Source organism: Microtus pennsylvanicus, chromosome X, assembly GCF_037038515.1.
Source record: "Microtus pennsylvanicus isolate mMicPen1 chromosome X, mMicPen1.hap1, whole genome shotgun sequence".
Classification (NCBI taxonomy): Eukaryota; Metazoa; Chordata; class Mammalia; order Rodentia; family Cricetidae; genus Microtus; species Microtus pennsylvanicus.
This window is the reverse complement of record NC_134601.1, coordinates 125,541,279-125,564,182: the sequence shown is the minus strand read 5'-3', so window position 1 is coordinate 125,564,182 and position 22,904 is coordinate 125,541,279. Positions and strand designations below refer to the sequence as shown.

General features: G+C 38.2%; 1 protein-coding gene across 5 annotated transcripts in view; it reads right to left on the bottom strand.

The window, feature by feature from the left end:
* Mid1 (midline 1) overlaps positions 1-22,904 on the bottom strand; it is a 336,875-nt gene that overhangs the window by 35,427 nt on the left and 278,544 nt on the right. For all 5 annotated transcript variants that reach the window (XM_075957452.1, XM_075957453.1, XM_075957454.1 and 2 more), the window contains exons 4-5: positions 6,659-6,766; positions 2,815-2,963 (exon numbers count right to left, since the gene is read on the bottom strand). In XM_075957452.1, coding sequence (XP_075813567.1) covers positions 2,815-2,963; positions 6,659-6,766 — 257 coding nt within the window. The remainder of the gene's footprint in view (positions 1-2,814; positions 2,964-6,658; positions 6,767-22,904) is intronic.

Sequence of the window (22,904 nt, the reverse complement as noted above, 5' to 3'; positions counted from 1 at the left end):
ATCAATGGCAGCTTGAAAACAATGTGCTTTACATCATATATGGAGCTGTGCAGGGAACAGGAAAGTAGAGATTTTGTTGCCTATTAACCTTGTGGCAAGAGCTGGGCTGTTTTTATTTCTGTATTTATTTTATGCTTACAACAACTCTATTTTGTAGGAATAACTACAAATAAATACACTGTGTATAGATTAAGTAATTCACCCATGTCAGACATGTGAAAACAAGATGGCTGGATTCCTGCATATTTGAAGCAGGTATGCAAAACTGGACTCAGAAATGCTAACGAGAAGCCCTGATTCTATCCATTAATAACTAAGTAACTAGGACAGAGCCAAGCAGTTGATTCCAAAGGAGATACATCTCCCACAACGTAAGGCTTGGGACTCTTGCTGCACTGTGGATTTATTTAAATGTCTCTTATTTGAAAAAAAAATGTTCATACAATTTTGATTCAGTTTATAGAACGCACCAGGTTGTTCTGTGAATGGTTTTATTAACACATTCTCACTTTAGGAATGCCTGCATGATTGAAAGTATGTTCTAGGTTCTACATTTTGAATAAAAATGATGTAAAATATTGAAGTGTCAAGACCGAAAGCAGATAGACTGGAAGAGAGACCCCAGAAATCATACTGTAGGAATTTGAAGTGAGAGCTTGCAGACTAGAAGCAGGTAGCCAGTACAATGGAAAAGGTAAAACGAGAGGTCAACTGAAACACCCAAGGATTAAGATAGCCATTCAGCTAGCACTTCCCCAGTGTCTGTTATGTTACTCTAAAGAATTTTCAGCATTGTTATCATTATGTGCATGGCTACCAAGAGCACATTTCCCAAGTAAAAAAATTGCTCCTGAATGGTGGTTTCAGAAGTAAAACTGACATAGGTAAGTATTCCTTCAGAACATCTAGGTGATTGATACCACTCATCTCCAATTAAGGGATGAGACAGTGGAAACTGAGGCACAAATGTCTGCCAATGAATGTTTACAGGTTTTCTGTATTTCTACTTGACAAGAGCATGTTCTTTATGGAAACTGATACAAGTCACCCTTCCTTTCCTGATGATGGTACAAGATAAAATAATGGGACAAGGATCAAAGGGGGGCAGTGTGCGTGTGTATGCACAAGGGGCATGTGCTATCCTTCAAATACAGGTCCCCACCTGCTCTAATTGTAACTGGTCACTTTCTCTGCCAGTTAGATGCAAATTTATTCGGACTCATTCAGTTGAATTTGTAAGGGTTGGCATGGAATGCCATTTATGGTTGCTGTTTCATCTGGATATGTCCTAATTCAAAAACAGAGAAATGGACTCTCAGACGCCAGTGGGGATCACTTACCTGGGTGTAAACCATCTGTAGAGAGTATTGAGTACATTGGAAAGCAGTGGTGTTTAAGTTTTACTTTTTTAAAGGAGCATATAGAATAAGAAATTGGACTTGAAATCTAGGACACCACAAGTAAAGAAAACTGACTTTCTTGCAAAAGGGAGGAGAGTGTCTTAAGGGCAGCCCATTATTCGTGTCTTTTATGGGAGATAAGTAGCTAATTAGCTGCAAAAGGATTTTTTTTCTCAAATATAAGAAGAAAACAGTGAAGCTGGCAGACCAGTAGGAGACCAGGGTTATGAAAATACTGTATACTCTTAGAGAATGGGGAAAATGGAGTCTGACCCAAGCAAGCACCTGTAAGTGTTAGTTTTCTTTCTACTCCTTTGAAGAAATTTAAGCCTTAAGATGGTGAGCATGTTTCCCCATTAACACCACGGGTTGGTCAGGGAACACCTGCAGATTATTTTGTGAATGGTTTCCTTGGCACACAGCCACACCCACTTGTTCCCTCTGGCTAATGTGGAGCTACGCGGGCAGCAGTAAGTAACTGTGCTAGATCCTTTAGAGCTGGCAAAGCTGAAAATAGTTTACTTCTCGGAACAGTGTGGCAGTCTCTGCTCTAGGATAGAGGCCAGGAGGAATGAGTTCTTTGGGGTTTTTCAGTAATACAATTCTGATAGAGTTTGGTATAAAGGGCAGTTGAAAATTAGAATCAATGGAGAATAAAGGTGTTTGGTGTTTTCTAGAGATGCCGTTTATTCAGGCCAGCCGAGTGTTTCTCTTTGAACCCACTGGATTTATGACATGAATCTATGCTAAGAGAAATGAGTAATTTCTATGCTGAATAAATTAATATACTAAGAGAAGACTCATCTTCGCTCATCTTACCAATGAGCTGACTACACAAGCAACATCATTTCTGGGTTTCCTCCCTAGGAATAGAGGCTATTTGAGAAGAAAGCAGTGGGAGGTTGGCTGCTCGTCCTTTCTCTCCCGAGTGAATCAGTCCTGGCCTTTTCAGGTGACGTCAACCTTCTCAGCCAAGTAAAGTAAAAAACCTAAGGCAAACAGAGAACAGCACCTGTGCAGTTGTTTTCTTTAGACAAAAGGACTGGAAGATAAGCTGCCTTTTTTTTGCCTGCATTTCCATTCTTTGTTACCAAGGCTATGATAAGATCAAGTTTGAGAATCACAACGAAGGCTGTTTCTGTACCCTGCTCTGCACACACAGACTGGCTGATCTTCTTCTAACTGGTGAACAGCAGCTGCAATGAAGACCTTGAACTCTAGGCTGTGAAAGGGTTTGTTACTTCAAAGGGAAGTAAGTGTCCTTAGCTGTAGCAAAACAGCCTCAGGCTTTATTCTCTCTGGTATTCAACCTTGAAAATGAGATAAAAAAAAGTCTGTTGAGGGCAAGGCCAACCAGTCACACCCAGACACAAGCGCGCCAGGCAGGAAACATCCTACCTGTCCCTGCACTCACCTCTCAGTGATATTTTTTGCTGTCTGTAGAAACCGGGCATGGTCATTCTCCTTCAGAGAGTGTTCCGCTTGGGATATGAGTGATGCCGACCTTTCAATGCATTGTTTACAGTTTGCAATCTGCTGAGCTAGTTTGCGGAGCCTCATCACCTAGAACAAAAGAAACATGGCAGGCGTGGTTACACTCAAGGCTCACTCGTGAAGAGGGTGCGAGGTCAAAACTTTCTGAGCTACGTGTTCTGTTTGTTACCTCTAAGCAGAGAAAGGTAGAAATCAGGAAGGCTCAATTACGGAATGTAAACTCTGTCTCCAAGGAGAAGCATCGGAAATTTGTTTTACGAAGAATTGCTAATTACTTCCCTGTTGATGGGAAAGAAGGCGGTGTCCAGTGGCAAATGACAGAGGGTCACTGGGTCTATTCCCTCTACTATTCTATATAATTACTCCGGGACCTTAGGGAGCCCTGGAACTTTCTCCAGCTTAGATTTTCAGCTGTGCCATTAGGAAGCAAAAGCATTTCTGTAAGTGTAAATTTGAGGCTTAAGTAAAAAAAAAAAAAGATCATTTTCTAAAAAAGTTTTATAATCCATGTAATGAAGTTGTGACATAAAAGTATTTAAGTAGTCCTATTTTCCATACTTCTAAAACTGGTGGATTAAATTAACAGAAAGGGAACATTTTTCCCATTGATTAATATTTTTCCTATTGAACTGATGAGAGAAAGCCAAAAAAAGCACAGCTGGACCATTTCCTCTCACCATAAACATCATTTCCAGGCACTTTGTGCTCACTTGATAAGTAATAACTATTTTGATAACCATTTCCCATTTGGGATAAAACACACACTTGTTTCACAACCTCCATTCCAGTTCCTGATGCTGTCTTGCTTGAAAACGACCCTCAAATGTAATTGACCATAACCTCTTAGGCAGGCCAAGATAAGTCCATTTGACCGTGGCTTTGGTGTTTGAAATGTGCTGTGAGCTGGAGCCCTCCGGCCAGAAGGCAAGTTAAATTTAGACCAGTAATTGAAATCACCTCATGCCTACTGCCCATATCTATGCAAGGGGCAGCTTTTGGCTGGCTTTCTAATTCTGGAGTGGAAAATAACCTTGGGTGAAAGGGTAGGGAGGACTCCTGGCTAATCTGTCTTACAGACAAGGCAGGCTCAGGCTCCCTCCAGAATTCCTGCTAACTCCAAAAAATTTCTGCTTTCTCCAAGCCATCATTATCATCCCAGGACAACTTGAATCTTGAAGCAAAGGAAGGAAGGATATGTCAGATCTGTAGGCCTCTAGGGATTGTCTACTTCCAAGTCTGTACTCTAGCAAACAAAGGAAACTAAAGCTGAACTGAGAGGTGGCAGGTCCAAGATTTCAGGCAAGGTTAAGAAGAATCCATGAAAATAATGAGTCAGAATGAAATGTCCAATCTTGGCAGCCAGGAGTATGTGATCTCAAGCATGGTAAAAATACATCATTCATTATAATGGTTGTTCTTTTTCCTATCGGGATAACTGTGTACCTTAGTCAAATAAAATAACACCATTTTGCACCAAATAGAACAGAACTTCTGGCATTATATATAGAGGCAAGGCCAAGGCATCCATCCAGTCTAATTCAGGATGTTATAAAACATCCATTAGAAACTGTCAGAAAAAGGGAAAACTCCAGAAGGAAAAATAGTCCCTACAACAAACCAAACAAATGGGATATTTAATCATACAACGTAAAGAATAATTTAAATTACATGGCCAATTTGAAGATGTTTGATACAATTCTAACAAAAGAAAATGATGTCAAAATATTCTTTCGGATGTATTACATGCCACTGTATTATCCTTTGGATATGTGAAGTAGAGGCCACATGTTTTACAAATGTGACAATGACTGATCTTCAGTTTCATCTTTTTTCTCCCTCCTCTACCAGGATATTGGAAATTAAAAGTGACATACAAAGACAAGAAAGAAAAAAATGCTAAATTGTGTATGTATTGAAACAAAAGGAAATGAGAGCATCCTGTGAAGCTGCAAGAATGTTCTAGAGATAACCATTTAGGGCATACTTTTAATTATAGGTCAGTATACAATGGCATCAGAGATTCTCAAACACTGTATGCAGAGGAATCAACTGGGGAATCTTTCAAAGTAAAACGCTAGATGTCTGGGCACATCCTCCAATATTCTAGTTAATGAGCTGTAATTGGCAGAGCTGCAGTAATTTGCATTTTAACAAGCAACGAATGTTTTTAAATCTCCAGGTGATGAATCGCTAGTATGGCCAGGACTAGCATTTAAAACACCAATCTGGGTTCATCTTTGAGACCATGGACATCTGCCATGCTTGAATGTCACTCAGACACCTTTGTCCCTTCCTATATTTATGGAACTCTCCAAGTGGAGGCCAAAACTGTTGTCCATGTGTTTACCTGCAAAACTGCTCGTTTATCACATTCCATAATGTTTCTTCTTTCTCTGTGGTTTCACACGTTTCTTGCTCTTTTAAAATGAAAATCATTCTTTTAAAAAAAATTTCGGAGCTGTTTCTTTTCAAGTCTTTTGCTTATTCTCTTGCAAAACTAATCACACTTGAGGTAAGATAATGCTGCCGGTTTTGTTGGCTGTGGCTTTAGAAGCTGAAGTTTTCTTTGTTTGCTTTGGAACCGAGCTTAGCATTTCAGTTTTAAAAAGAAGAAGCTGAAGATAACACCTAGCACTTTCCTACTCAGTCTATTCTAATGGTTTTACATTGCCTTCACCTAACCTGGCCTGTGGGCTCCACACTCTGGGATCCTGTCCTAGCTCTCTGACTCTGGGGCACCTGTCTTATGTGATATCAGAATAAGTGGGGCACAAGCACACTAAACAACCGATATGTTTCAAAATCCCAGAACTGAAATTTGCCAAAAAAGCTATGATGTCAGGCAGACATTGGCAATAATCTTTTCTAGTCCCTTACAATGAATGAGAAATGTTCTACAGCCCATGGCACTCAGGTGCGAGTCTGGTTTCTGCCCTCCATCAGATCCAAAGCAATTCTAGATCGTTTTAGTAAAACTTCAAGCGTGTTTTTAGCCACAGACATTGGAACTGCAGCTGCACTTCTTGACCAAGCCTGTGCCTTGAGCCACAGTTGTAACACTGTACTTTTGACCCATTTCTGCTCTGTGCAAATAGTTCCCTCATTTCACTCTGCCCCTTTTATTCTAATTCTATTAATGGTGCATGTTTGGAGTGAAGGGAGTGCTTCAAAGAATGAATTCTACATACCAACATGGCTAAAACTGGAATATCTTTTACCACTATCCTATATCTCATAAGGGGAACTCCCCGCCAAGAAATTCAAGCCTCATCTATGTAAAGGTAAGCATGTTTGCTGGAGAGTTATGTTGAAGTATCATTGCAATCAGAATATGGGCTCTCAGTGAGGTCCATGTTGTACCTTGGGAATCTTTGAATATGTTACCTTCCATACAAAAGAAACTTTGTAGATATCTAGGTTAAGGATGTTGAGGAGGTAAAGTTGTTCAGGATTATGTGGATGATTTCCAAAAAATTTCTAAGGTCTTGGTTAGAGACGGACTGGGGCACTTACCAAACACAGTTCAATGCTATTCAGAACTTTCAATCACCAGAACTATGTACCAAATAATCCTCTTTACTTTATACAGTACTCTGTGTCAGATGCTTTATCATAGCCACACAAAACAAACTAAGGCAGATACTTAAGAAGAAATTATGGAAAATACAGAGTGTATGATTTTATATTTTCAAAGGTGCAGGTGTGCATGGAAGTATATATTCTCCAGGTGGGAAATATAAAATCTTCTGCTCAGGAAATCATACCTTTCCTTCTTTAATCTTCGTTCCAATAATTTGTCGTCTTTGCTGAATGATTTCAATGAGAAGATCACATTCTTCTGTCAATTTGGCTTCTTGACGTGATGCATTGACCTACAGGATAAATAAAATGGCATTCATTTGGCCTTTTACTTAAATGCTATTTTTAAAAGACTAATGCATACACCTTAAACTTTAATTCTTCTTCCTACTGTTTGCAAGGATGGCAAATATAGGTCTTATATGTCTGCCTGACTTGTGTCTGCAGAAAACACCATCCAGTTGCAACACTCTTTTTGCTAATCCAGATTTGCCTTTACCAACTAGTTAGGATCCAATCTGTGAAATGAAATACATTTGTAATTCCTGTCTTAGTAAACTTGAAAAACAAATTTATTTATTTTCTCTTTTGGTTATTTGTTCTTTTTTTTAAAAAAAGATTTATTTATTATGTATACAACTTTCTGCTTCCATTTATACCCACATGCCAGAGGAGGGCGCCAAATCTCTCCACAGGTGGTTTGGAGCCACCATGTGGTTGCTGGGAATTGAACTCAGGCCCTCTGGAAGAACAGATAGTGCTCTCAACCACTGAGCCATCTCTCCAGCCCCGAAAAACAAATTTAAAACCACTTAATCTTATTAATTTATTCAGAACAAATTATTCTCAAAATATTTAACAGAAGTTTCCCCAAAACAGTGTAACAGCTTCAATTATATATTCACTTAACATGGTTTAAATGTTCAAGTTTGGGTTTAATAGCTGTAAAGTAACAGATCAGAAAATGATGGCTTGATGCTTTGTTAATCTTGTGACATAATTTTAAATCTTATTCCTGATGTATTTAGACACAGAAATTGTACAAATGAAAGCACACTGTTTTCATATAAAGGTAGATCAGTGCAGAATGGCCTGTGTTTGAAATTTTGAGATGCATTGTATGGGATGGAGAGTTACAATTAGCTCACTCTTGGCAACTGTACTTGGGAAATAGCGCTTGTGCTATTTCCTCCACCTTGTGACCACACTGAAATGCTTATTCACAGACAGAAACCCAGAAATCCCAGCTGTGGGAGATGGAGATAACATCCACAAGCTTTATTATTTTAGTATGGCTACAGGAGAAGCTGTAAATTTCACAGGAAGACAATGGCACTGATGAATCTAGCATATCTCACAAAGAGGACAAGGCCCAGCTATGAGTTCTTTTGGTTTTGGTAACGAGCTAAGATAATTTCATTCTTTATGAATGAGATAAGCTGGAAGTACTACTGTGAGTTCAGGATAAACATTCAGTCATCATGGCTCTCACAAACTATGTCCTCTTTCAAGAAGCCTAGGATTCCTTGAATTTTATTTTTGATCACTAACAGATACCACATAAAGATAACACAAGACATTTTATTGAGAAGACAGTGATCACCAGCCATTTATAACAAGCCAAGGGACATCATGTCCTATGTTAAATTATCCCAGAAGTATTGGCTAAATGATTGTTTAAGTAACAAGGACAAAAGAAAGAACTGATTGAAAGCTACAGAATTTAGAAGTTAGACTGATATTCAGGGAAGACAATCAGTGGGTTCATTTTCTCTTACCATTATTTTATGTCATCATTTCTAGTCCCCCTGGAGGTTTTCTAAGTAAATTTAAATTTATATTTAAATATTTACTTAAAACCTACTCTGAATCAATGTCTTATCTTTCTTTTTCACGTCAACATAGTTTAGTAATTAATTCTAACTAAGCTGTGAAAAGAAATGACCCATAGACATATTAGAATGGAGGAGGTGAGATGATTTGAATGTAACAATGATTAAAATTCTTTTTTTGATCAAACATCAATGAGGTCCCTGGACCTTCTCCCAGGTTCACTTGTGCACTTCCTTGTAATAGATCCATTCCTCTTTCAAAACTCACTGAAATTTGAGTTATTGCAAATTATTAAAAAGTGTCCTACAGTTGTCACAGTAGCATGAACCTCAATTGTACAGATCTCATTTTATGATGGATTAATTGACTTTACTAAATTAAAAAAATATGTACTGAGATCTATTTTATTGACTCAAATATATTTTGAGAAACCAGATACTACAATTATCATCACCTTGGAACACTATTTCCAGAAATTTGGAAACACGGTGTGTCGACATTAGGCCACATATTTTTCTTTAATTTCCTTTAAAGAATACATATAGATTTTCTTTGAAACTAGAAAAGTTGAATCTGTTTTTCTACTTTCATTAAGTTACAATTTTTTTAACTGCAACATTCTTATATTCCTACAGGTAGACAAAAAGAAGTTGGATAATATCCTACATTTCTAAAAATTATTCTCCTAAAATGAAGTTTTCCACAGTTTTACTATATCGTGTTAGAGTTAATGATCTGATTGGATTTCATTTCTTTTGAGTGTGAAGGTGACAGATGTCAGCAGGCATTTCTAGCTCACAGGTTTGGTTTGGAAAGGAGCAGGTCTTCGGTGGGATTTTAGCTTTTATTTCTGATTCATATCTTTTGTCAAAGAAATCACTGTGGCTGACAGAAGTGCTCCATGTGGAGCCACCTAAACACGCAAAAAAACAATCCCTAACCCTTTTTTCCTCAACAGGCACTTCCAGTTTGGAGTCATCAGTGTCTTTCTTTGGTTCCAAACTATAGTTACCCCAAACTATAGTTAAGTATGAGATAGAGATAAATGGGATGTCCTGGTGTTGGACCACTTCGGAATGAGAAATTAGATTTTCAAAGTGCTTGATTTATAATGTAGATCCATAGATGAGGAAAAAGTGACTCTAGCTTACAATTGGGATCTGTCCCATCTTAGCCTACTCACTGCAACTGTTCCAGGGATGTTGACAAGTAAACGTCAAGTCAGCTTGTAAAATTAAAAGACATGGCTGGCTTCACCTTGTCTCTCTTTGAACCTCCCACACGGGCTTAGCATATACTTTCTCTAAATCTAGAGCCACAGGTTCCCTTTTCCTTTTGAAGGCCACCATCTCCGCCCCTTGGTTTTATTTTGTTCTTTAGTACTAGCTCCGTCTCACTCCAGTTAATTTTCTCCAGTTAGAGACCATCTCAATTCTAAAAACCAAGAATGTATTCTCCCTTTCTTTTTTTTTTTTGATAAGCCCTCAGTTTGTTATTTGAAACTTCAAGTACCACAGCCATTGCCATGCTGGCTGAAGTCCTGACTATGCTTACCACACACCTGGCACACCTCTTTTGAAAGAACCACATTCAAACATTTACTTAGTCATCCATCAATCCATTCACAAACAGTTCCTGGGCTTCTGCATGATACCAATCAGCCTTCCAATTGCTGTATGGTTGGTTAAAAAAGAGACAAAGTCATTGTTATTTCAATGTTTACATATAAGTGTATGAAAATAGAGTAAGTCAAAAATAAATAAAAATTTAAGATTGGGCCATTATAGGAAAGAAGTTAGAGAGGGTAGTTTGATTAAACATGGTTGAGAAGAGAATTCACTTTATTGCATAGAGAAGAATTCTTTGACAAATCTAGAGGAAGAAAAAGGAACTAGCCAAAAGATGCAGACAGGTCATTCAGAGGTTCACTGATGCCGAATCCAGGCTAACCTCCTAACAAATAACATCAATCCATCCCCAATCACTGCCAATTCTGTATGCAACATTTTGTTTGTTAATCCTTAACTCTGGACAGGAGGCCCTTTCAACTGCATTCACAAAGAGCATTGAAAAAGGTGTGTTGCCCTGTGTGTCCAAAACTGAGGTGGGATATGGTGCTAATCCTCTGATTTCTATGCCAGTTTTTGTGCAGAAGTATCAATAGCATGGAGGCAATGTGGGAGGCGCTGGCATTGGACTGGAGGCATGTCAATCAAGTACCCAGTACTGTGGTGGTTTCACGGTAGCTCCTTACTCCAGAGACTCCTTTGCTCTCTTGAAAAAATAAAGAAAATAGAATCCATCAGATGAGTTTTAGGATTTTATTATGTTCTTGTATGGCCATGTGTGTACAAGAGACAATGCCACTGTGAAATTTAGTGCTCATAGTGGCTTGATAGAACACAATTTCAGTAAATTATGAGAATATGCTCTTATTTTCCACCTGTTTACTCAGTTCACAGCTCTCCTAAGTACTTTGGGAGGAGGAAGGCTAGAGTAGGTAGGGAAATTACATTATCAAGGAATAGCAGAAGATTTTTGCCTGGAAAGACTTGCTGACCCACTTTTTCCTAGTGATAGGGTCATTTGATGCTTCTCAGACTATGACCTTTTTACTGACTTACAGTCTTATTGAAATAAGAAAGCCGAAGACTGAAGTAAGTGCCGAAAGCACACCTACGACCTAAAAGCCTCCTAGACCAAAGATCAAATACAGTACCGCATGTCTCTCTTCTGCATTAACATCCACCTCACATTGGAAATTGCTTAGCATTCCACATCAACTGTCAGCATAGAGACTGCCTTCTTTAATGTTAATATACACAATTTCTTACAGAAGTCAATGATAACATAAATGTGTTAGCTATATTTTTCTAGACCAGTCCGTTAGCAGTGCCCAGTAAAAAGTCCTCCTGCTACGTTTTATGGTCTAATAGCGTTATAAGATTTCACAGAAGGGGTGGGGTGAAGTTGAAAATTTTTTTCCTTGTCAAACGTATAAACATTAAAGGGATTTAATTACAGAGACACACCGAAAATTGAGCTATATGTCTGTGGAATGTTCTTTAGCAGTCTGTAAATGGTCTCTATTATTTCTTAAAACTTGCTCTTTCGACTTGTATTTAACTGCTAAGTGAGATGTATGGTACAAAGTATAGCCATCATTAATTTTCACACAAGTGTGGCCTTAAAATCTTTAGAAACATTTCCTGGAAATCTTAGAAAGGAATATCAAGGGGAGAAAATCTCTGGCCACTTCTCATAGGTAAAACTGAGTGAATGTGCACTTTATTTATTTTTTGCTTTTAGGTAGTAATCTTACTTTTATTTTTCAAAATCACGTGTTAATATGTATCTATTGGACAAGGTAATGGGTCTTCTGAGTCTGGCTTATTTAACTCACTCTGATGATCTCCAGGCCTATCCATTTTCCAGCACATGTTAAGGCTCCATTTTTTTATGGCCGAATAAAATTCCATTATGTGTGTGTACCACAGTTTTCATCCATTCATCTGTAGAGGGAACTGTAGACTGATTCTCTGTCTTGGCTATTGTAAAGAGTATAGCAATAAATATAGCTAAGCAAGTATCTCTAAGGTAAGATATAGAGTCCTTTGGGTACATGATCAGGAGTGAGACATCTGGATCATGTTGTACTTCTGATTTTAATTTTTTTGAGGAACCTCCAAACTTAGTTTCATAATGAATATACTACTTTACATTCTCACCAGCAGTGCATAAAGGTTTCCTTTTACCTCTACATTCATACCAGCATCTGTTTGTTGTGGCTAAGAGCACTTTAAAAACCCTCATTTTTTTTCTCACTTGACAATGCCTGGTTGAAACGAATTAGCCACCTACAGTCTTTCAAAGTAGAACCTCCCAATTCCTCCTGCCAAAAGGATCCACTCATTTGATAGATGGCTTCCTGTTTGTACACAGATGGAACACTGAAGTAAGCCTGGGACAGGATAAAGTCAATGTGTTAGAGACAGGAAATTTGACTTCAGAGTATCCAGAGGGAAAGAAAGGAGCATTGCTCAATGCACTAAGAATTCTACAAGAATAGTGACCCCTGGGTTTACACAGCCCAAGGGATACGATTAGTGCAATCTTGAAATTGTACCTCTTAACAGTTACACTCTTTCTTTGAGACTGTTAACCTTGCCGCTTGTTAGTTTTAAAAGTATATATCTATCCTGTATGTGTGCCTAAAATCATTTCTTACAGTAAAATCAAAAGCTGATCATTCCACACTGATTCAAATTAAGGCAGCCTAGAGAAAGGTGGCGACATTTATATATGATGTTCTGTAGATGCTGTACTTCAGACCCTAAAGCATTTGTCTCTGAATACTAATTATCTGGAACTTTAAATCTGCATCTAAACCTAAAGCAGGTAGCATTGTGAAAAAGCATGTCCTAGCTATCCCATATCACTCAACACACACACACACACACACACACACACACAGAGAGAGAGAGAGAGAGAGAGAGAGAGAGAGAGAGAGAGAGAGAGAGAGAGAGAGAGAGAATTTGGCCAGTAAGACAAGGGTACGAGGAGAAAACTGCACACACTTCAGCTCCGTGCCCCACTGAGCTCTGCTGACCAGGTGCAAAGAGAAATATGAGGACCTTGAGGTTGCTGTGGGTTTTATTGCCAAAGGCGGCTGTGATGAACATTCCAGACCCTAGGGCAGAAGTTAGACAGAGCTGCCAGAAAGAACAATGGAAGGGATTCTAATACTTCACTTTGTATATAAAGTTGAGCCAAGGAGAACTGAGTAAGTACAGACGGTATTACTGTAATACTTCTAATATGTTTACATATAATCTTTACTCAGAAAGTCTCTTGACCAAAGTCAGATACTTGTGGATCGTGCTCAAGTAGTCGAGAGAGAATGCCCCAGTGTCCAGGTTCTCTGTGTATGGAGTAGACACCAGAAGACACAATACAGAGACATAGTTTTAATGTTCAATGTGTTCATTTAGTTTTTAAGTTTTGGTTATGCTGGGAATGGAATTCAGAGCCATGAATGTGCTAAGCAAGCCTTCAATCACTAAGATATACTCTAGAGCTTAATAATTACAATTTTTTTTGGCTAGAACTTTTTTCAATTCCAATAATAGCTTTTCATGATTAAAACAGAGAATCACTTCCTGAAGTGATTTTTGTGGGAAGTAACAGTAGTGATACTGTGGATATAAGTTATCAGAGCACCATGGTGAAAAATCTTTTGGACCACAGGAGATCAATCACCCTTATTTGAAATATCCAGATTGGGTTTGTTATGTGCTTGCTATGGATTTAAAAATGGTTCTCAGGATGCTCACAGTAAATCCTTACTTGAGGTTTCTAAGATTATGAAACTCAAATGTTGGATAAACAAGGCCATAAGATGTCATTAAAATGGTAACACACTACAGTGAGTAGAGCAATAAAATTCCTATAAACAAAATACAAATGTAACAAGGCAATAAAACTGCCCAGCAAAAATGCCACTGCTGATGCCTAAAACTTTGAAACTTTACACAAGGGAGTTTTATTCCCAAGAGTAGTATAACAGAACATGTCCATTCAAATTGTTGATGCTGATGCTAATTTTTCAGTAAAGCCAAATCTTCAAATATGGTAAAATTCTTTATGAAGACCAAAGGCTAAAAGAGACACGTCAGAGCTCTGGACCTGGAGATGTTTTTCTGAGACAGTAATGTCATGTTGAAGTGAATCATTAGCTGTACATTCCTGGTTGTCTGTGTCAACTACCCACTTTTGAGGTTACCTGTCTCCATAAAGAAAACACATATTCTTACCTCCCAGAGCAAATGCAATACTGTTAAACATACCGCAGGGTACAGGACAGTCCTCACAACAGTCCCTCAGGTGTGCTGAGAAGAGCTAGTGAGTTAGTACACAAAAAAAACCATTGAAACTTGCTTCATACATAGTAATCTTATGTTCATATTCACTCTCCATGTTGTTTCTAAGCTCTGTTTATCTTCAATGCCTATCTAGAATGAAAAATGATAGATACTAGGACCAATCATCCTATTCTGTCTAGCCAAAAGAAACCATCTTCAACAAGTGGTGCTGTCATAACTGAATATCAACATGTAGAAGAGTGAAAATAGATCCATACCTATCCCCATGCACAAAACTCAAGTTCAAATGGATCAAAGACCTCAATATAAATCCGACCATACTGAACCTGATAGAAGAGAAAGTGGGACTTAGCCTTCAATGCATGGGCACAGGAAACCACTTCCTAAATATAATACCAGTAGCACAGACAGATAAATGGGACCTCCTGAAACTGAGAAACTTCTGTAAAGGAAAGAACACAGTCAATAAGATAAAAAGGCAGCCTAATGAATGGGAAAAGATCTTCACCAACTCCACATCAGACAAAGGTCTGATTTCCAAAATATATAAAGAACTCAAGAAATTAGACATCAAAATCCCAAATAACCCAGTTAAAAAATGGGGCACAGAACTAAACAGAGAAATCTCAACAGAAGAATCTCAAATGAACATTTAAGGAAATGTTCAACATCCTTAGCCATCAGGGAAATGCAAATCAAAATAATTCTAAGACACTACTACATTGTTTCTTAGAACATAAAATTTCATTTTCTTTCCCTGTGTTATATATAAAAATAAGCTTGCTGAACTTAGGGGAAAACAAAAAGAAAGGAAAGTCATAGATATTCGGACAAGTCATCCTACCCTGTCTAGCTAAAAAAAATTGTAGCATTAATCAATACATCTGCATCTTTCATCAGCTCAATAATTCAGGAAGCCATGTTACCATGGTGACTAACTCTAGAATTTGGAGTTATTTTGAAGTTCCAATTGGATGTCATACAGGTTGCCTCTTATGCAACTGAGTTTGGAGAGAGGATGGGCTGAGGAGATTCTCCCACGGCGTAGAGCAGCAGTTGGGAAACATTGTTTGCAGAGCAGTAGAAAAGTAAATATTTTAACTTTATGAACCATATGGACCCTTTTGCATCTAATCAATTCTTATGGTAGTTCTGAATGCAGTCCTAGACAATGTGTAACCACATAGGTGTGGCTGTGTGCCAAAAAAAAAAAAAACCCCACTTTATTTACCAAAAGAAGATGACAAGTAAGATCTGATCCTAGGGTCATACTTTGCTATCCTTCAGCATAGAGAATAGAGCAAAAAAGTGTTAAAAATGCATGAATTTCTCTAAGAGTATTTCTTTTCTGCATAGTTAAATTAATTAGAACATCTGTGGACAATCTGGGAGATAGTAGATACTCAGTAAAATCTCACTGTCTCCTTCTAGTCATGAAGAGTTTGCAATTACTGATTTACTAAGTTTCCATTTTGAAGTGACAATCCACTGGTGCCTGGCTTATACTTTCCCCACCGTGGCCTGAGGACTTTTGTTACATTTATAACAAATATTGACCCTCCTGTGCTCTAATTCCTAGGATACATTCAGATGACTGCAGCCTTCAGTCTCACATTCTTGGCACCAATGGCATAGGCATTCCGGGTTGTTTAATGGCAACTTTGTGGAAAGCAGTTCCAAAATGAAGCAACAGAATGGAAGGTGTTGCTCATAATTCATTCAAAAACAATCATCTCCTTCCTTCCTTCCTTTAGCTTATTAATTACACTCTTTATAAAACAAATGCTCTACACCCTTCCGTTTGGGCTGGGTACACCGAATAAAGGGGAAAAAACCCAGTAAACTAGCATGTGCAACTCTGTCTATCAAATCTTTTTCATAAAATTTCTGAAAAGTAGTAACATTCTGTTAAGTAATCTTCAGCACGTGTATTTAGTAAAAATCAGCTTTTTTGAAGGTGAAAATAACTCACGAATGCTTGTTGAGTCAAAGGAAAGATAGAAGCAACCTAATTCAGAACAAGGAAGCTATTTCTAATGGAAAGAGGAAACTTCTGGTCTGCCATCACACATTCTTGCACTTGCGTTTGTCCTTTTGGTAAGCGGCATTCTTTCCAGTTTGTACCATGATTCCTGTATTGTGATATGATGGAGAAATCCAGAGATGACTCTCTAGTCAAGCTTGTGTTAGCTAAGTGGAGCTGTCGTCTGCTTCTCCGTAAAGGTCTTCAGAATGAGAACTAGCTCTTGCTCTTCGGCATTCTTTCCAGGGACTGAAACAGACTTGATTACATGACTGATAAAACTTGAACTTGGAAGTACAACTGGAAAAAAGGTAAACACAGTTCTATCTTTATGAAGGAGCCATAAGTGCTATCTATGAATCCCCTTGTCTGGCTGTTGCCCCTTCAGAATATGGGCAAAGCACAGAGACTGATTACTGAATATCTTTGCTGCCCAAGCTCTAGTGTCTACATTGATGTAAATACAACAAAATAGAAGATGGGTTGTAGAAATTGGATATGTGAGTTATGATCACAAACAGGAAAAGGACTTATGCTGTATCATTCCATTTTAGATGCAGTCTATAATTTTGCTGTTCCTTAAAAATGGTTTAAGACTAGAATGAAAGAACAGATATTTGATAAGAAATAAGTATGAAGACATCCAAGTGTGCCTACCCAAGCTCGCTCCGGGCAACTCGAGATTCAAAACAACAGGCAACTCTGAAGATCACTGCAGCTAAAGGATTTATCTAACAGGTCCTATCAGGAACAAGTCAAAGGCTTCTAAGCACAGATGAGGGAGGGATTCACTCTCCTCTGGAATTCTCTGGAAGAGGCCGAGACAACCCCACATAAAGGGAGGCAGGTTCAGTAAGTCCCACATGCACAAGGCACCGACATCACAAGGCACAGACATCCATAGGTGCCATACACTTCTCCTCCTATTCTTCTGATTTTTTTTAAGACAAGGCTTCTCTGAATAACAGCTTTGGCTGTCCTGTAGGCAAGGCTGGCCTCTAGCTGACAGATATTTGCCTGCCTCTGCCTCCCAAGTGCTAAGATTTAAGGCATGTGCCACTGCTGCTTGGCCCTTTACATTCTTCCTAAGGCTAGCTCTAGAAGATAAATTTTGTTACAATGGTTTCATATGATCAGCTCTACAGGAGGCTAGAAGGAGTTGGCACCACATTCACCCTATTTGTTCTGTGGGTCCAGTGTCTTAGAACTAAATACAGACTGTCTGGCAGTGCTTTCTGTATTGAGCATAGCCATTCCCTACTTCAAGGCCACAACCCAAATGTATTTGTGTTTCACTTATACCAATTTGTCAAAATTTGGGTAACGGCCAAACTAAAACATTGTGTGTTTGTTTGTTTGTGTAACATGTATTCATGTATGTATATGTATGTGTTTTCTTTTTTAAAGACTCTTTGCTTCCATCATTCCCACCCACTGTAAAATTAATATTGACTTTCTAAAGCAATCATTCTGAAGGCTGAAGATATGCACTACAACTGTTTAAAAAAAAAAGATTTGAGTTAAGGAGCAGCACTTGAAGAAATCTCAGTCTCAAAATCTGTCTGCCTGTCTGTCTGTCTACCTGCCTGCCTGCCTGTCTATCATTTATCTGCCTGTCTCTATCTATCTATCTATCTATCTATCTATCTATCTATCTATCTATCTATCTATCTATCTATCTATCTATCTATCTATCTCTTCCTTTCCTTTTCACCCAGTTGTTCAACCCCTCCATTATCTGAAAGGTCAGTTATATTTCTATATACAAGCCTGGCAGATGTTGCCATCTCACCTTCCTACCTGGGAAACAGCAGGCTTTGTTAAGTGTGTGAGGATCAAGGTTGGGTAGGGGCTGAGGAAGGCATCCTGCCAGGTAGTGGAAACACTGCTTGCTTTAATTTTATAGCTAAGAACAAAGCCTTCTTATTGTTTAATAGAACCCTTAAAGGCAGGCTTCACTGGCATAGTTTTAATTTCTTTTGAAACCACAAACAAGAGGAATTCTTTAAGGCCATTTCATGAAAAGCAGAAGGGAAAAATCATTTGATTCTGCAAACATTAAAGTGATTCTTTGCTTCAGTAGGCAGAGGTTGATTCCAGGCTAGCATTTACATGCCTCCTCTTTTACAGGAGTGTCTGTGCTACTGTCTACCTGAACCCACTCTATTACACACAATAGGTCATAGTAATGGAAAGTGCATAAAAAAACACACAGAATCCATCTTCCTTTAGGATGGCATCTCTTTGGCATCATTGTTTCGTATAATATACTAAAAGAAGAACTAATTTGGACCAAAACCAACAATCCCATACTTCCCCCCATGCAAACCCTATTGAAAAGCTGAGAACCACTGCACCTTTGTTCAGGACATATTTTGATTTTGCCAAGGAATTAAGCCTGTTATGCAACCAACTTCCAGACTGCAAGGAAATCGAAGCTAGTGGTTTCAAGAGATCCTTGCAACAGTCTTGGCAGCAAAGGAATGGAAGCAAAACAAAACTAAGCTGCTTTTGTTTCTCCCTAAATGAAGGATATGTTGCCAGCATACCCATGATGATACCAGAAGCAAACCTTATTGACTTGATTTTAGAACCTAGGGAGGTTTGTGAGATTATCTAGAGCAGTGGTCCTCAACCTTCCAAATGCTACTACCTTTAATACAGTTCCTCATGTCGTCATGACCCCCAACCATAAAATTAGTTTCACTAGTTACTTCATAACTGTAATTTTGCTATTGTTGTGAATAAATATCTGTATTTTCAAATGGTCTTCGGTGACCCCTGTGAAAGGGTTGAGACTCATAGGTTGAGAATTGTTGATTTAGTGAATCAAAAGGAAAGGTACAGGTTTGCAGTGAGGGGTTGAAGACTCTCTGTGAGCTCTCTTCATGGCTCCAGAAAGCCCCAGATGGACATCTGCCTCCCAGTTCTTTGCTTCATTAACTCTATCCTCCTGTCCTTGTCCTGTGCCATATCCCTCAGTTTGGGTAAGGGTCTGGCAGGCATGCTTATCCACCCAAAAGCTACTAAAATCTGCCATGGTGGAGTATAATGAGTACAATGTTTTTAAGAAAGGCCCTTTTCTGCTCTTTAGAGTGACAATTTATCTGGCATGCAGATTTATGCAAATGAGCTAATGCTGGAGGGCAGACAGAAGGATGCAGGTGATGCCTTGGAAAATGCTATTAGTGCACCAAGAGTCATTGGCAGATATTATACCATTTGCTAGGCATCCTAGGAAGCCTGGCATACTTCCCAAGGAATCCTGCCAAGTAGGAAAGACCTACACATGGACTTACAAGACCATGGGAACTTTTATACAAGGAATGCATCTACACAAGTCATTAACTATATAGTTTTTCTTAAGCTTTTAAATAAATCTCATTATCTACTTATAAATCTAATACAATTTATAAAACCAAGAACAATCACTCACAGGGAGTCCTTAAGTCAGTGTTTGATTAACTCAAGCTGGCCAGACTCAACTTCATTAAACAATCAATTCTATGTTGAGATCAGCTAAGTAAGGTAATTCTTTTAAAAATGAAGTAAATATTCTCATATAAAGAAATACACATATTTTAAGGGATACCTAAGCAGATTTTCATGATCAACACAACCAAGATATAAGACATTTTCATAATCTGACAAAACACCCTCAATCCTTACTTCCAGGCAATGCTCACCCCAGACAATCATTGCTCATAATTTAACAACAAAATCCTGGAACATTTTAATCTGTATTTATAAATTTCATCTTCAGTTTACTTTATGATCAATTCAAATTTTTAGAATGATGAAATGAGACATTTAAAGAGTTCATTTTCCCCAAACTTTAAGCAGCTTTCTGTAAGTCTCATAAATTAAAGTTAGAGATACTGTAAAGTGAAAGCCAAGGTCTCGGGAGCATTTCAGCATTGCTTTGACATCCAGCTTAAAATCACAGATTTAAATACATTACATTATCAATTGAAATCTGAAAGCAAATTTTTCAAATTTCTGTAAAGTGTCATTTCTTAAATGCTATACATTATTGACATACAAATGCTTTGATATTGAATTATAGCATAAAATACTAACTCTATGGTATTATGTAGGTCTTTGTTTTATACACATGTGTTAAACTTCCTTTTGAGAATGAAAAACTCTTTAGAGGAAGCAAATTTGTCATCTCAAAGAAGTTGGGGTAACCACAACAATGGCTAATGACCGAAGATTTAAGAATACCTCAGAACTGATGGCTCTTTGATTCTACTGGCACGGCAGCTGCGTTTGTGCACTTGCTGCACCTTTGTGAGGGTCTTATGGACATAATTGAGTGAGAATTTTCCCAGGGATCTGTCATTCTAATCACTGCTTTTATCATATCACCACTTGGGTAGTTCAATTACTACTCCAGTTACATTTCATGGTTGAAGTGAACTTCATACGCGTTCTCGTTCAGATTCTTCTCTCTGCCTCACTTTGTTCTGTTGACAAACCTGGCCTGAAACTAACAATATAGCCCAGGATGGCTTCAAAGTCATGGTTCTCCAGCTTCTTTCTTGTGAGTGTGAAATTACAGGTGTACACCACCACAACTGGCTTAACTCATTCTCTATTAGTTGATATTTGTTTTGTTTTGCTTTGTATGGCTTCAAGCCACATACCTACAGCCAATATAATAATGTTTACATGCAAAGGCTATTGAGATAATTATATTAGAAAGCGAGTATAAGATCTTGTCAAGTGGCCATAATTGTTTTTAGAGTACATATATACAAATCCCATTACTTTTGCTTCCCCTATTCCCTAATATATACTTGCTTATGGAGATTCAATAACTTTATACAGTAATATTCTCCTGATAGCAACACTCATGAAGACGCAATCTCTTCCCAATCCTTTGAAAATAGACAAAAGGACATTATGAAGGCCTAATAATACCTTGCCTACTAAGAGAATTATGCCTTCATGAGAGTTTCATCACCTTTTAGACAGGAACTCGATATTATTTCTAGTAGAATAGTTTTTAAAGCAGCGTGGAAGTTCTACCATACATGCCCGGGCTTAGAACTTGCCACACTCAGTTATAGATCTTTTGCGAGTCCTTCCTCCCTGGGAGCTCTTTGCACTCAGTGGCAGCATCAAGTCATTTAAATAGCTGAATTTCACAGCTCAGATTTCTCTTTGAAACAAGAATAAGCAGTGCTACAGGGGCACTCTTGTTAGTGAGAATATTATACACGTGCCTCAAATACTTTAATGTGGACTTTTAAAATTAGAATAAAGCGCTTCAGTTTTTCCTACATTTGGCAATTAAAAATAGAAGCCAGTAGAATGAGGGTACAAGATGACATGTCCTGTCTTTCTCATAATGTATAATTATTTTACACAGAAGGATAATTTTGGCTTGATTGTCATATAGAAGACATGTTGGTACCGATTAATAGAGGGAAATAAGTTAAAGCACACATTAAATATAGAAGTAAAAGAAGTTGGCTAAGGGGCTGGAGAGATGGCTCAGTGGTTAAGAGCATTGCCTGCTCTTCCAAAGGTCCTGAGTTCAATTCCCGGCAACCACATGGTGGCTCACAACCATCTGTAATGGGGTCTGGTGCCCTCTTCTAGCCTGCAGACATACACACAGACAGAATATTGTATACATAACAAATAAATAAATATTAAAAAAAGAAGTTGGCTAAGTTACTCAATGATTATTGTTTATTGTGACCATGCTCATTTGTCAATGGACTGAAGAGGAGCAAGCCATGGGGAAGCTAAGCTTCTATCTGCTCATCATGGTCATCTTCTTTCAACTTGGACCTGCTCATCTGAATCCATTAAGCTAAGCTCATCTTATGTGAAAGCTGAGTTACAGCTGACTGTAATTACCATTTTAAAGTGTACACAAACTTTCATACTAGCCTTGTGTGTTTTGCATGTATACATTTGTATATACGTGTGTGAGCATACCTGTGAAGACCACAAGTCAATGTCAGGCACCCTTCCATATGTTCTCCTTCACCTTCTTTTTTAATTTTCTTTTTTGGTGACATGTCCTCTCGCTGATCATGAAGCTCATTGACTCAGCTATATTATCTAGCTGGCAACCTCCAAGGATCCGCTTGTCTCTATTTACACTGAGCCCCACATGACACTGAGATTATAGATGTGCACTGTTATGCGTTGCTTTTGTGTGGGCGCTAGAGATCAAGCTTGGGTCTTCATGCTTGTATGTCAAGCATTTTACCAACAGAGTCATCTGTCATGCCTCCTTTTTCCTATTATTCTTTATATCATGCCAGAAAAATCTATACTGCTCTAGCTACCCAAATAGGTTACTTTGTCAAGAGAATGAGGTTGCATGCAAAATAGTTTAAAGATACTATAAAGAATTCCCTTTTGGTGTAGAGAGACCTCATTAGGATGCAATAGAAAACTCACACTTCTTCCTTTCTTCCTTCCTATTATTGCTCAGCCACTGAGCTCCAGTTGAGGCCTATTATTCCACATTCAGTTTAGCAAGGTCAAACACCACTCTGAGTCATGTGGTAGAATTCAGAATACTTAACACAAAACTTCATTGTTCTCAAATTAGAAAGACTAATAGATGATAAACGTTTTAGATGTTTTTAATGGTAGAAAGATTAAACTTGGGAATGTTATAAAAACATTATCAATATAGGCTTGTCTTCATTCAGTCATAAAAGT